The sequence below is a fragment of the Mesoplodon mirus genome (genome assembly GCF_964341445.2).
Source record: "Mesoplodon mirus genome assembly, chromosome: 9".
Classification (NCBI taxonomy): domain Eukaryota; kingdom Metazoa; phylum Chordata; class Mammalia; order Artiodactyla; family Ziphiidae; genus Mesoplodon; species Mesoplodon mirus.
In genome coordinates, this window is record NC_138985.1 from 18,390,601 (window position 1) to 18,405,832 (window position 15,232).

Sequence of the window (15,232 nt, forward strand, 5' to 3'; positions counted from 1 at the left end):
TAGGATGCAGTGAGAAGAGCACGGCATGATGTCTGTGGTATTTCCAGCAAAAAGGCAGAACCCGAATCTATTCTTGAGGAAACATAAAACAAGCTCAAATTAAGAGATCTTCTACAGTAAACCTGGCCTGATCTTCATGTCAAGGGAATGAAAATTAAAGAAAGGCAGACTAAAGGAGAGGAAAGGCCATGATAATCAACTGTTCTGTGTGATTCTGGACTGCATCCTTTTACATTATTGGGACAACTGGGGATACCCAAATTAGGTCCGAGGATTTTGATGGCTGACTGTAAGAGGATGCCCTTGTTTTTTTGTTGTTGGTTTTTTTTTTTGTTTTTTTTGCGGTACGTGGGCCTCTCACTGTTGTGGCCTCTCCCATTGCAGAGCACAGGCTCCGGACGCGCAGGCTCAGCGGCCATGGCTCACGGGCCTAGCAGCTCCGCGGCACGTGGGATCCTCCCGGACCGGGGCACGAACCCGTGTCCCCTGCATCAGCAGGCGGACTCTCAACCACTGCGCCACCAGGGAAGCCCGATGCCCTTGTTTATAGTAAATACACCAATAATATTTAGGGGTGATAGGGCATCATGTCAGCAACTTACTCCCAACTAGTTCAGGAAAAAAAGTTCTTTGTGTTGTACTTGCAACTTTTCTGTTTGAGATTGTTAAAAATGAAAAATACATGCTGAATAAAATATAATTGACCGTTTAAAGCAAAAATAAATTCTAATATAGGGTTTATAAATACATAGAAATAAAATGCATCAATAATAGCATGAAGCACAGGAGGGGGGAAGTGAAAGCATACTCTTGTTAGGTTCTTACATCCTATGTAAAGGGATAAAAAATTATTCTAAGGCATAATGTGCAATATATTAAAAATGCAGCTGCTTACAATGTAAATAAAGAAACAGCAGTCAAAACGTAGGAGTTCAAAGACAAAAAGCAGCTGCATAAGTGTAGGAAGGAGTGTGATATGGCTTAGAAAAATAGCTAAGAATGACATATTAATATGACACAAAAAGAGAAACAATTAGGGCAACAGTAATAGACTCTGTTACTTAAAGCTTTAAAATTTATCTCATCAAAAGACTCCATGGGGGCTTCCCTGGTGGCGCAGTGGTTGAGAGTCCGCCTGCCGATGCAGGGGACACGGGTTCGTGCCCCGGTCCGGGAGGATCCCACATGCCGCGGGGCGGCTGGGCCCGTGAGCCATGGCTGCTGAGCCTGCGTGTCCAGAGCCTGTGCTCCGCAACGGGAGAGGCCACAACAGTGAGAGGCCCGCGTACCGCAAAAAAAAAAAAAAAAGACTCCATGGGCAAAATTGAAAGCAAGCATCAAGTGTAGGGGAAAAAATCTCAAATACATTCCAGGCAAAGGGTGAATATTACCAGTATATAAAGAGCTATTATGAACTGTTAGAAAATTATAAGAATTCCAATTTAAAAACAAGCAAGAGATGAGCAGGCAATTTATAAAGAGGAAACAGTGGACAAAAATGTCCTCATCCTAACTCTATACCATACATAAAGTGCAAGATTAGATATAAATATAGGTATAGATATCTTGTTTCCCAAAATAACCTGAGCTCAAGTCTCTACATTTAGAAGGATGGATTTAATACATGGAATTTTATAATGTAAATCTGCCATCAACCAGAATAAGACGATATTTTACAACTATCCCACCATTTATCAGGTAGTCCCACAAAGTAGAAATTGCTTATTTATCAAAATAGGAAAGAATATAACCAGTAGTTGGAATTATGGCTTATATTTCAGAGATCAATTCAATGAGTTGTAAGCTATAGATACATGATTCTTGTTGTTATGAACTCATGATCTATGGAAGAAAAATGATAGGCATAAATATTTTAACTAACTGAAAGGTGCAATATGACAAGCCCCATTTATATTCTGGGGTGTAGGTATAACGTAAAGATTAAAAGATTAGGGGGCTTCCCTCATGGCACAGTGGTTGGGAGTCTGCCTGCCACACCGGTTCGTGCCCCGGTCCGTGAAGATCCCACATGCCGTGGAGCGGCTGGGCCCGTGAGCCATGGCCACTGAGCGTGCACGTCTGGAGCCTGTGCTCTGAAAAGGGAGAGGCCACAGCAGTGAGAGACCCGCATACCACAAAACAAACAAACAAACAAACAAAAAAAGATTAAAAGATTAGGGATTAGAGATTAAAAGCTAAGCATTGGGTTATCTAAAATCTATTGTACCTTAAATGACAATATATGCTTGAAGGAGGAAGACAGGCATTCCTTTCATTCTTATTTACTATAGCTTTAATTTCTCCATTTTTGATTGTTATAACAATTTACAGCCATCCAAATTGATGACTTCCAAAAAATGAAATAGCCCAAAGCTAGTTGTAAAAAAATATTTTTCTTCAAAATATGGCTTCCATCATTCATGCAAGGTTCATAAAACCACTCTTTAAACAAACATTGTGAAAATAACTAGTTAAGACATATGAATTCATACGAACCTGTAATACTGTTCTTTTGGGTAACTGTGAAACGTCAAATTCAGGAATCTCACCTACAAGAAAGACTTCAGACACATTTTGTTCAGGAGAAATGTATTCTTCTTTAGAATTTACTCTGAGTTTTAACTTGCTTCTCCATTTTTTTAATTGAAGTTCATGCTTTAACATCTGCCATGAAAATAATTTACAAATTCCATGGAACTCTTGTAAGGATTAAATGAGATGATACATGTAAAACACAATGCTTGATACAATCATAGCACCAATTAAACATTATTTATTATCATCGTTGTCATTATATAAATTATCATTACATAGCATGTGTAATAATGTGTAGTCTCTGAATCACCATTATAGATCATTTCCACCAGTTGTCATACAACATTGGCATAGGCAGTCACCTTGAAGGTGTGGTCCAGCCTTCTCTTTTAGAGATGAGGAAGCTGAATCCCAGAGAGTCAAGGTTCTGGTAATGCCAGAACTGGTATGTGGGGCATGGAAGGGTGAGGGTTAGCATGGAGCTGTAGAAGGAGAGTTAGGGGAATTCCCCAGCGGTCTGCTGCTTAGGACTCTGTGCTCTCACTGCCTAGAGCCTGGGTTCAATCCCTGGTTGGGGAACTAAGATCCCACAAGCCACATGGTATAGCCAAAGATGAAAAAAATAAATTAAAAATAAAAATAAATAAATATTTTAAAAAAGAGAGAGAGTCAGAAGGAAAGAATTTGGAGAATTGCCTAATCTATCATTACAGGAAGTCCCCATTTTAACTTTCAATACATTCCTTAAAACTGCATAATCAAGAAAACACCCACAGGGTAAATAAGTGTTGTGCCCATACAAAGACACACACACACACACGATTTTGGTGTAATATATGGATATATTAGAGCCTAAGGAAGAGCACACACTGGAGAGCTAGCACATACAAGTGTTCCCTGCCTCTCCTCCCAGCAGACACCTGCCATCCTCACTCCACCCTAGTGAATACTGGCCTAGTAATATTGTTAGGCCAAGATATCACATAGCTAAAAGAGAACATTTTCTCTAACTATTTAATACATATCTATATTGAGGATATTATTATCATATATATTAATATATATCAACGACTACAAAACATTATGCTCAGTGTATGGGGATGATTAAGAGAACAATACGGCCTGCTCTCAGGGATGTTCAGTTTAAGGGGATGGAAAAGGGGCAACCTGGTCATGCACAGTTACCTTTTCACCATTAGACAATCAATGACCAGGCTAGGGGCCAGGTCAAAACGTTAGCTTAGTACAAAAAGTGGTGGAAAACACAGAACGACCAGACTAAAACATTGGTACCCAAAGTACAACCATTTAACTGGCAACGTTGAAAATGTAGTCCACAAAAGGCAGGTGCTAGAGGACATCCGGTAAGAACACCAGTTCAATACCAGGGGATGATAAACTTTTAGAGAGCAAGAATGATCAGTGCTTTATGCGTCTCAGTCTCCTCCGCAGACTCTAGCACTGTTTCAAGCATTATGTGAGTAATAAATCTTTTCTTACTCTCTTGGTACATACGTAGTATCGTCAGTGTCAATATCTGAAACAATCTGGGGTGAGAGGCACTGATCTTCCCCTCCACAGGGCAACCATAAAACAGGGGGGTTAATTTCTTCCTATTTTTCTCTTTCCTATTTATCCCAACTTTGTATTTCAAAGAATATTAATAAAACGTTACCTACTAAATAATGTAACTACAAAAAATTCCAGCATGTTTCTATGTCTGTTCCTACTAGTTACTATGAATATTCTAAAACAACATTAAATGATAATATACTGTACTGATAGCTAAAGCAAACTAGAGATACTTTTAAGTTTGGAGGAGTTTGCTTGGATCCTCTGTTTTGATTGATTTAATTCCTAATGGGTGTCCCAGTTAAGAATGATCCTTTAGGGCCTCCCTGGTGGCGCGGTGGTTGAGAGTCCGCCTGCCGATGCAGGGGATACGGGTTCGTGCCCCGGTCTGGGAGGATCCCATATGCCGCGGAGCGGCTGGGCCCGTGAGCCATGGCCGCTGGGCCTGCGCGTCCGGAGCCTGTGCTCCGCAACGGGAGAGGCCACAACAGTGAGAGGCCCGCATATCGCAAAAAAAAAAAAAAAAAAAAGAATGATCCTTTAAATTTAGCAATTTAGTAGTTTAAAAAATAATTTAGTATTAAGATTATAATTTATTAAATTGAATGTTGAAAAAGAATAAATAGCAATTTAATCTTATCTAGAAAAGAATAAATTTAGTCTTTATCATTTATTTCTCTGTTATAATCATATCAAACAGTTTCTCTTCCACTTTAGACATCTATATGCACCTAAACACTTGCTTAAACAAAAAATCTTGGTGTCTTTATCAATAAATTTAAACAAAATGTTAAAAAGATTTTTCCTTGATGTTCATAGTTCAAATGAAACAACAAAATTTTTTAGGAAATATTTTGGGTAGCTGAGGTGACATTTAAATTACTAAGTTAAAAGAACAAGGACCCCATTAAAAGTATATAATATTCAGGACTTTAGTGTTTTCCACACAGCATTATTATCTGAGGCAACATCAATGTAACAGCAAAATTCAGTTTCTAAGAAAATTGTTTCCAATATGCCATGCCAGCTCATCGTCTCTCTTTTTATACTTATGTCTTGCTTTATCCCTCCATTTAGTTAGGATAATTATCAGCTTGTAGCAGTAGAACATCTGTTGTACCCGCAGTAGTGTATCTGAAGAAAGTGCATTAGATTACTGTATATAGTTAAAGCTGCTCTAAAAAAACAAAGTGTTTAAGACTCTATCATGTTTATAATATGAACCAATGTTGCATCTGATAGTTTTTTATTTTAATTACATATGAAATTACTTTTGACAGCAGTAGATAGTACTCCTGAGACTTTATTAACCTGTAAACATCACCTTTGCCCTTATAAATTAAGATATAATAGATGCAATAAAATGTCAAGATATATATCATTTCTTTTTTAACAAATCTGTTCTTTATAAAACCAGAACTTCCAAATTTATTCATAGAAATACAATCAAGAGGTAGTATTCTGATTTAGTTAAATACCCTATGATTAAATAGATTGTTCCATATATATATATATATATATATATATATATTTTTTTTTTTTTTTTTTTTTTTCCTAACCAGGGGTCCAAAGCTTAAACATAGGAGCCAGGCTGGGAAGGAGGATGATTAAGGCGGGCCCTGGGGACACCACTCTTAGATAATTGTTTCCTCTCAGAAATAGAGACCCACTACCCTTATGTTAAAACCATCAGAGGGTCCACTCTGAGATACCAACAGGAGCCAATCAAGAGGAAATGATTCTCTGATTTGCAGCAGCCATAAACAAATCAGTATCTAGTGAGCTGGATAAAATCTCTATTCTTGCTCCTAAGAGCATATACATGCGCTGTCCACTCATTACAACTATCAAGGGTTTAAGTAAAACTTAAACTTATTTTTCTTTAAGTTTTCTTAGGTATTCATTAAATGAAATATCTATAAAGAATGAAGAGCTCTCTACAAAAAATAGTCAGTTTTGATATCTATCTATCTATCTATATGTATACCAGCTCTCTGTTATGTAAAAAAGTTAATAGTAGATCCCTATTTATATTGAAACTTGTATATATATATATCACACAAATACATATAGAATTTTATTTTAAATATGCCTGTTTTCTATTACACTAAAACCCTTTGAGACATATCTCATTAAATATTTTAAATTAGTGGCTTTATATTTCATGACCATCCTCTAGACATAAAAATAATAAAAAATTCTTTAGTACAAATTATGTTTAACTGTTAAGTTTGTTGAAACTTTGGATACATGAAAACAAAAAACCAATTGTTACTATGTAAGGATTTACCTTTAAGTCGTTCTTTTCGACCTTTCACATAAGAGTGCCAGTGATGAAATACACATTTTTTAAGTCTGAAATTGTCATATTCTATTGCTTTTTCCATTTTTTCAGCCAGAAGTTCATCTTCATTTGTAGGAGGTATTGCTATCTCTCTCCATGTTCTGTAAGCAGAAAATACAGAAACATAATATTTTGATGTTATGGCAATACATTAGTAAATAAATTGAGAGAGAGAAGAAGAAATACACTGGGCTTCCTTTACCTCCTCAAAAACCACAGCATGAAAGAAATTGTTATTTTTATTGTTTTATTTACAGCCAGTCCTTGCATTTCCTTTAAGCTTGCACTTCCCTTGTCTACATTTCTAAAGCCCAGAAAGCTCTGAAATCCAAAAGTTTTTTTTTTTTTCATAACCTATTTAAGGGCAAAGCTAGACCTGACCTAAACTAATTTTGCAACAAAACCTCTCTGAATCTGACACATAGCTGTTCATAGTCTTTCTTCATTTTACTTAGTAAGAATATGCATATATGTTTTACTGTTGAAATACTAATATGTTCAGATATGTTTGGTTCCAACGTGCCATCCCAGACACCACTGAACATGTTATACAGTACACAGTATGTGCAGAGATTTCCTTTCTAAAAATTTTTCTTAGAAAGGGAATCTAGATTCCAAAACATGTTGTCTCCAAGGGCTTCAGATAAGTGGATTGTGGACCTATACTTTCAATTTTGGAGTTCTATTAAAAAAAAAAAGTGACACCTCAAAGAAGTAAAGAACATCTTTTAAGTAAAAACCAATTAAATATAAAAGAAATATATAATACAAAATTGTGGAAACAAGATTAAATAGGTAGGGACTTCTGTGGTGGCACAGTGGTTAAGAATCCGCCTGCCAATGCAGGGGGACACGGGTTCAAGCCCTGGTCCAGGAAGATCCTACATGCCGTGGAGCAACTAAGCCCATGCGCCACAACTACTGAGCCCACGCACCCTAGAGCCCCTGCTCCACAACAAGAGAAGCCACCGCAATGAGAAGCACGTGCACCACAACGAAGAGTAGCCCCCGCTCGCTGCAACTAGAGAAAGCCCACCAGCAGCAACGAAGACCCAATGCAGCCAAAAATAAACACAATTAATTAATTTTAAAAAAAGATTAAACAGGTAAAATCAGCACAACTGGCCAAAAGTGATGTTCTTCACATGGAGAATGTCAAGAATAAGAACACAAAGAGGAAGAAATAGTGTATAAAAATCATGTTCTTACTAAAAGTGGGTCTTCAGTAAACGTCCAGTATAAAAAGTACATGCTTTTATCATTAATTCTGGAGTCACCTAAAACAAAGAAATGAAATAACAAGCATTAGAAATAAATGGAATGCACAGGCTACCTCTGGAAGATGTACAAGAGAATGAGAGCGATGGTTGCATTTGGGAAGTAGAATAAGGCGGTAGGGAGACAGGAACAGACTAGAAGAACTACATACCATGTATATATTCTGGAATTTTATTGTGTATGCCTATTACCCATTTTTTTAAGTTAAAATCACAGCTTAAAAATTTCCCATTATATTGCACTTACTTTAAAGCATTTTCAGGTAAGTACTATGACATTATTATTATCAAGTATATTGATAGGAAATATTGATAGTTGTGGGTTGGCTGGTCACTATTAAGCTGAATGATTTTGCCTTCTCAAGGGTAGAAAATGAGGGAGGGATAAATTGGGAGATTGGGATTGACATATACACACTACTATATATAAAATAGATAACTAATAAGGACCTACTGTACAGCACAGGGAACTCTACTCAATACTCTGTAATGGCCTATATGGGAAAAGAATCTAAAAAAGAGCAGATATATGTATATGTATAACTAATCCACTTTGCTGTACACCTGAAACTAATACAACATTGTAAATCAACTATACTCCAATAAAAATTTTTAAATAAAAATAAAAATAAATAAATAAAATTAGGGGATGAGCCCCCCCCCCACAAAAAAGAGTAGAAAATGAGATTCTCTGTTTAAAAAAATACAAGAATGCCTCACTTGCCAAGCAGGAATAGGAAAACTATATAAATTAAAAGTCTAAACTGTGGAATATGCTGAAAGAGATGCAGATATCACCTGCAGTTATTCACAGGAACACACATTAATGTGGGAATGGCTCACTGAGGATTGCTGAACTCGTCTGTACTTTCTGTACATTCTTTAAAGAGTAAAGGTCGTATTATATTAACAGTAGGTTAACATAATATAGGTATCTTTACTCCACCTCAGTTGGACCTCAAAGCTCTTAGGAAGGCAACAGCAGCAGCACTAAGCCTCCACCTTCAGATGGCTTCACAGGTTTGGGACAGACACTTGGATTTCTTGAATTCACACAGGACAGCTTTGAGATTCCCAGAAGCAACTGGTTGGACTTTTAAGGAGAAACCGACCTCCTGGGTTACGGAGATTAGGGGCTAGAAGCAGTGAAACTTGGACACTACTATCAACACTGTTACTATCCCAGGATGGTGAGACCTGGGGAAATTTTGTAATAAATGAAAAGATAATGAAACACCATTTACAAATCATGAATGCTAACTTACAAACAGATACCGAATTTATGGCTCTTTAATGTCAGTAGTACTTGGTCCCATTACTTTTCTTTTCTTTTCTTTTTTTTTTTTTTTGGCTGTGATGGTCTTCATTGCTGAGCATTTTCTCTAGTTGCGGAGAGCGGGAGCTACTCTTCGTTGCAGTGTGTGGGCTTCTCATTGCGGTGGCTTCTCTTGTTGCGGAGCACAGGCTCTAGGTGCGTGAACTCAGTAGTTGTGGCTCATGGGCTCTAGAGCGCAGGCTCAGTAGTTGTGGCACATGGGCTTAGTTGCTCAACAGCATGTGGGATCTTCCTGGACCAGGGATCAAACCCGTGTCCCCTGTATTGGCAGGTGGATTCTTAACCACTGTGCCACCAGGGAAATCCCCCCATTAACTTTTAACTTTGTAAGATACTCATTTTATTATATATGAGAAAATGGATGTATTTAAATAATACCTATAGAAAAAAGGTTTTACTTCTATAATACTTGATGTACCTAGTATAGTATAAGTTAATCATTAACTTCAGATTATAATTTTTGGTTTCTGGCATATTATAACATAATTTTTCGTCTGGTGGGCAATTCCTCTTTTTGCTCAGTTAATCCTTGAAACAAGAAATTATATATTAATTGTCTTAACATATCTTACCATATTTTAAAGCACCATGCCTTTATTTCATTCGTGAGCTTTATTAATATCGCATATAGTATCATTCTAGAATAATGCTAGCAAAATAGTATGGAGTTTGCTATAGATTGAATGTTTGTGTTCCCCAAAATTCATCTGCTGAAACCTAATCCCCAGTGTGATGGTATTTGGAGGTGGGACCTTTTGGAGGTGATTAGGTCATGAGGGTGGAGCTCTCATGAATGAGATTAGTGCCTTTAAAAAAGAGACCCCAGATGGGCTTCCCTGGTGGCTCAGTGGTTAAGAATCTGCCTGCCAATTCAGGGGACGTGGGTTCGAGCCCTGGTCTGGGAAGATCCCACATGCCGTGGAGCAATTAAGCTCATGTGCCACTGCTACTGAGCCTGCGCTCTAGAGCCTGTGCACCACAGCTACTGAGCCCACGCGCCACAACTACTGAAGCCCACGTGCCTAGAACCCGTGTTCCGCAACAAGAGAAGCCACGGAAATGAGAAGCCCACGCACCGCAATGAAGAGTAGCCCCTGCCCGCTGCAACTAGAGAAAGCCCACATGCAGCAACAAAGACCCAACGCAGCCAAAAATAAAATAAATAAATAAACCAAAAGAGACCCCAGAGAGTTCCGTCTCCCCTTCTGCCATGTAAGAGTATAGCAAGAAGATGGCAGTTTGTGAACTAGGAAGCAGGCTCTCAAGACATCAAATCTGCCAGCACCTTGATCTTGGACTTCCCAGCCTCCAGAACTGTGAGAAATAAATTTCTCTTGTTTGTAACCACCCAGTCTATGATATTTTCATTATAGCATCCTGAACAGACTAAGAGTTTGTAAATATGTGTTGAATGCATTAATTTAAATCCCTCCCAACTCTGAATTGTTTATTTTTCATAGGCTATAAAAGCTCATAGTAATAACAACAATAGTGAAAAGAAAGCATGTCTTTAATGCAGAAGTGATCACAGTCTAACATACAGTACCATGGCCTGACACAAGTATTGGATGTTTCATGCTGAGTAGTTTTCTTATTTTTTGACCTTCTGCAAATTATTGACAGACCATTTAATGCTCAAGGAGTTTTTGTGCATGGAGGGAAACACTCACTGCTATTTGTATTTTAGAGCTCTGTTTAATAAACACATAGTTAATTCAGTACAACTTGGAAAAATCGATTTTTCTTAAACATGTAAATGTTTATTGCAAATTTCATTGGGTAAAGTCCCTGAAACAACTTAAACTAAATTAAAAACTTACAAAGATGTTCCTTAGAACTCTCAAATGCCATACACAGCAGACACACACACATAAATGCTATATCATTAGCTATTATTACTTATTTTATATTTAAACTTATCCTAAAGTAAACAACATGAATCTAGTTTGTATCTTCACTATTTCTATGCTTCATTATTTTTATGCCTTCCAGATTACAGTAACACTTATTTTGATTCCTCCTCAGGAAACAGTAATCTACCCAATCTCAAAAGACTACTTTGCAAACCAGCAAGGATATAGGATGTGGTTGTCTTGTTTAGGGCACAAGATCTGTCTGCTTCTCCCAAATTGTTAAAACCCCAGCCCCTGGGTTCATAAAATTAAGTTCCCTTTTCATAGTTAAGCTTTGGTTGTTATATCAGTAAGACTTTTTAAGTCTACATCTTTCATTTAGATTTTAGAGTTTTGTTACTCAGTGCTCTCTCTGATAGCATCATTTTAAAAGTCGTATAAGGGAGTGATCTCTAGGACATACTGAGGGAGAAAAGCAAGAAGCAGAAGGCTATATGTAGTCTGCTACTTCTGTGTAGGAAGTCAAGGGGGAGGGGAATACATGTATTTGCTCATATTTTTTCAAAAAAAACAATGGAGAGATAAACTAAATGGTACTAAAATTGGTTACCTAGAGAAAAGGATGGAATAGAGTAGATAAAGAGGCAGGAAAGGGAGCAATACTTCTCTGCGAACTCCTCATTTATTGTTTTGATTTTTGCTGTCATGTAATGTTACAAGTAATTGAAAAAGCATAATTATATCAAAGAAAAAAAAGATGACCATCGACACACAAAAAAGTATTATTTTAATGAAAATACTGGGTAAGATAGATATATCTTAAAAGCAAAAAGAATTGCATAATTTTCTTAAACTGTTTTCCATAATTCTTTGGTTAGTGGTCTTGTGGTATTGTTATTTCAAAACCATCATATGGATGTTACTAATAAGCACTTAGTTAATGTCAGGCAGACCATGGGTGCCTCCTGCTGCGATGCATTAGAAGGAACCCAACATCTCCTCTGCCTTATTCTTGTCATCAGAGAAAAAGAAGGAAAAAAGAGCCTGAATATCGAGTTTGTAGATCTAACTGCAAACTTGCAGGAAATACAAGAAACAGAACAAATGAAAGGATTCTAGAGGAAATGAGCATGTGGGACATTTTACATGACAGATGATCTGTTTTCTTTAATAAATAAGTGGCGTGGGAAAAAAGAAGAAAGGGGAACTATTGCAGATGACAAGAGACATTAGATACATAACAACCAAGTGTAATGTGCGGACCCTGTATGGATTTCAGCTTAACAGAGCCATATGTGAAAAGGCATTTTCGAGGCAATTTGGAAAAAACCCAAATATGGACTGAATATGGAGTCTATATATATCTGAATGTAATCATCACTAGATGATATTCAGGAATTATTACTCATTTCATTACATTTCATAGACAATTGCCCTGTGCTATGCTCTCTAAAAACACCATTTGTTGTTAAAGATGCACACTGAAGTATTTACTGGTAAAGTAATACAATTCCTGGGATTTACTTTCTAATACTCCAGCAAAAAGGGGGAGGGGAAAATAATTAACAAGATGGGCAAAATGTTGATTATTGTTTAAGCTGAATGAAGGGGGCTCATTATACATTCTCTCTACTTCTGAGTCATATTTAAATTCTTCGGTAATCAAAAGATGTTTTTAATGTTACAGATGCCTTTTCTTCTTGTAATTAGTAGGCCCATCTGGAGATTTCATTTCCTAAGAAATGAGAATCAAGTCTGGGAATTTAGTTTCCTCCTTACAATGGTTGATTCTTTAATCTTGGAATACACAGTTAAACTGTCTTTCTGTCTACTGTCATGAGAGTAGTTTCTCTCTTTTTGTTTTTTTTGTAACTGTTTGGCTTACAGTTTCTTGTATTCAATCTTCTCTGTTTGCACAAATAGAAACAAATACATATTTATAAATAGACATGTCCTTGCTGTGGAGGACTTCATAGCGTAAGCCCATAAAAATGACTGCATGCTGAAACCGTGCGAAGCAATCTTAATAATCCATGGGGAAAATTACAATTGTTTGTGATCTGTAAAATATTTTATCAAACCATTAAAAACTCTCTGACTGGCAGTTATAACTATAGGAAAGAAAAATGGGGGGTGGGGAGCAAAGCTAATGTTTATTTAGTATACTGTAATTTAAAATATTAGAAACATTGAGGATTAAAGTGTTTTATGTCTTTGTGGGGAAAAAAAAAACCTTCATTTTTCTCTGAGGGTGAAAGAGAAATGAATTATCTATCCAGCCTAGGTTGAGCCCTCTAAGCAATCCTAGGCATCTAGAGATTTACAGTTTGCAAAGTCATATCTAGTTTCTGTTTTTTCTAACTTATGAAGTGGGCAGCCTTTCTATGCCTTGATGAATTGTCATACTCCTTTCTAAATCTGGATCAGCTTCCAATATTTTGTGCTTTTAATGTCATGAAATATCTCTATGAATTCCTTTTCAAATAAAACTTTAGATTTGAAGTAGCTACAGTGTCTCTTAGAATTCTGTGCAAACTTTTAAAGATTCTCTATAGGCTTCTAGCTAGACATTGGACACAATCTGATTGTTTTATAAGGTCATTTTCAAAATATTGACAATATTTACCCCTCTAGATCAGTGGTTTTTAATAATTTTACTATCTTATAGCAATGGTTTTCAAGTGTTTTTCATGTGACATTATACTCAGTGCAGTACTATTCTAGAGGATAAGGGGTGAGGAGGGGAGGACCAAGAATCCCATGCCCTGGGGCTTCTCTCCCCAGCTCCTGAGGTTGCCCCCAAACACCTCCAAGAACACAGTTTGCAGATATCTGCACTCCATAGTGGATCAAAATTCTGTGGTTGATAAAGTCGTTAAGACACCCACACACCATGATACAGATCAACTATGATCAAACATAAGGGTTCTTCCCAGTGTATTGGTGCCTCTGAGTCATCCCAGGCTTGGCAGAAATATCCCATCCCTCTATTTCTGTCTCTCTGTCGTAGATCACTGATTAGGATCTGGTGTTACTCTCCACCCATCCTTCTAAATGATGCTTCAGATTGTTCCTGGCTCTCAGCACCCACCGTGACCTTGGCTTTGATTCTACTTTGCAGTGCCTGATGTCACCAGCAACTAGCCCTGCCTGTGCTCACTGAGACATCAGCCTGGGATCTAGAGGTATGACACATGGTCCCACACACATCTAATTCGTGTTGCCCTTTCTCTCCGCACATGCCTTTTGCTATTTTAGCTTCTCTCAGGTGCACAGTCTTTGTTCTGAAAGTCTCCATATTCTGAATTACTTCCTTCCCCTCTTTACAGGATCAAAACCAGTTGTTGGAGCTGGTTGTTCCTTTCATTAACTTGGTCTGGTTTTTAAGTTAGGTCTCATTAATGTTTCGGCCATATCTTTGCGAGCATAATTCCCAGGCAGATAGCAGAGAGAATGGAGGGGGCGTGGAATACAGAGGAAGTAGATTAGAATGGAAAGAAAATATCCTCCTTTAAAAAGCTTTCCATAATGCTATTTTTGTCATTATAAAGATACAAGAGAGGAGGAGAAGGAGAAAGGGGGAGATTTAGTAGAGAGATTTTGTCAGAAAGAGAAAGAATAGCTGCCTGTCCAAATGCTTCTTGGAAATTTGGGGAGGTTTCTATGAGTGTGGCTTTGTGCATATGTGTGTAGGGGAGTGGGGTGGGATGTTTGTATATGTGTATGTGATGTTCTTTCATGTCTCTGAGTGGCCCCAATTTCAAAAACAGTGTGACCTCACACCTCTCATGAAATCTAAAATCTTTTTGAGAGCTTCCATCCAAACTTAAGATGTATAGTGTAGAGTGTTTGGTTAATAATACTTACCAGATGATCATCCAGTCCAAAAAGTTGTTCCATGTAAGTTTCCAACAGTCTCCGAATTTTGGGTTTCATTGATGGATCAATGCACGTATCCCTTTAATAAAATCATAAAATGCAGTCAAAAATTAATTTCATTTCATGGTAATTAGTTCCATAATTAGTGATTTTAATGGGTGGAGGGGAAGGGAAGGGAAGGAAAAACACTTCCCCTTGGGAGAGGCATGTCAGAATCACCTGGAGGGCTTTTTCAAACTACTCTCCCTCAGGATCCTGCTGTGCTCCCCAAGAAGGCATAACCTCCCTGTCCTCATCCTCAACTTGAAATAAACTGCCCTATGAGCACACGTTGTTGATGAGAGTGTGCTATGTTTCTAACTTAAGAACCAGTGGAGAAATTGTTCCTATTGAAGTTTGGGGGACTTAAAAGCCTGTGGAGGGGGACTTCCCTGGT

At 37.5% G+C, this 15,232-nt stretch overlaps 1 protein-coding gene across 1 annotated transcript in view; it reads right to left on the minus strand.

Annotated features, from left to right (window-relative positions):
* Positions 1 to 15,232, minus strand: part of FBXL13 (F-box and leucine rich repeat protein 13) — a gene marked incomplete at both ends in the record, with an annotated part of 188,464 nt that overhangs the window by 154,561 nt on the left and 18,671 nt on the right. Inside the window, 5 exon segments of the mRNA XM_082632412.1 lie at positions 2,497 to 2,664; positions 5,132 to 5,241; positions 6,398 to 6,551; positions 7,663 to 7,728; positions 14,785 to 14,875. Of these exon segments, the coding sequence (XP_082488538.1) occupies positions 2,497 to 2,664; positions 5,132 to 5,241; positions 6,398 to 6,551; positions 7,663 to 7,728; positions 14,785 to 14,875 (589 nt within the window).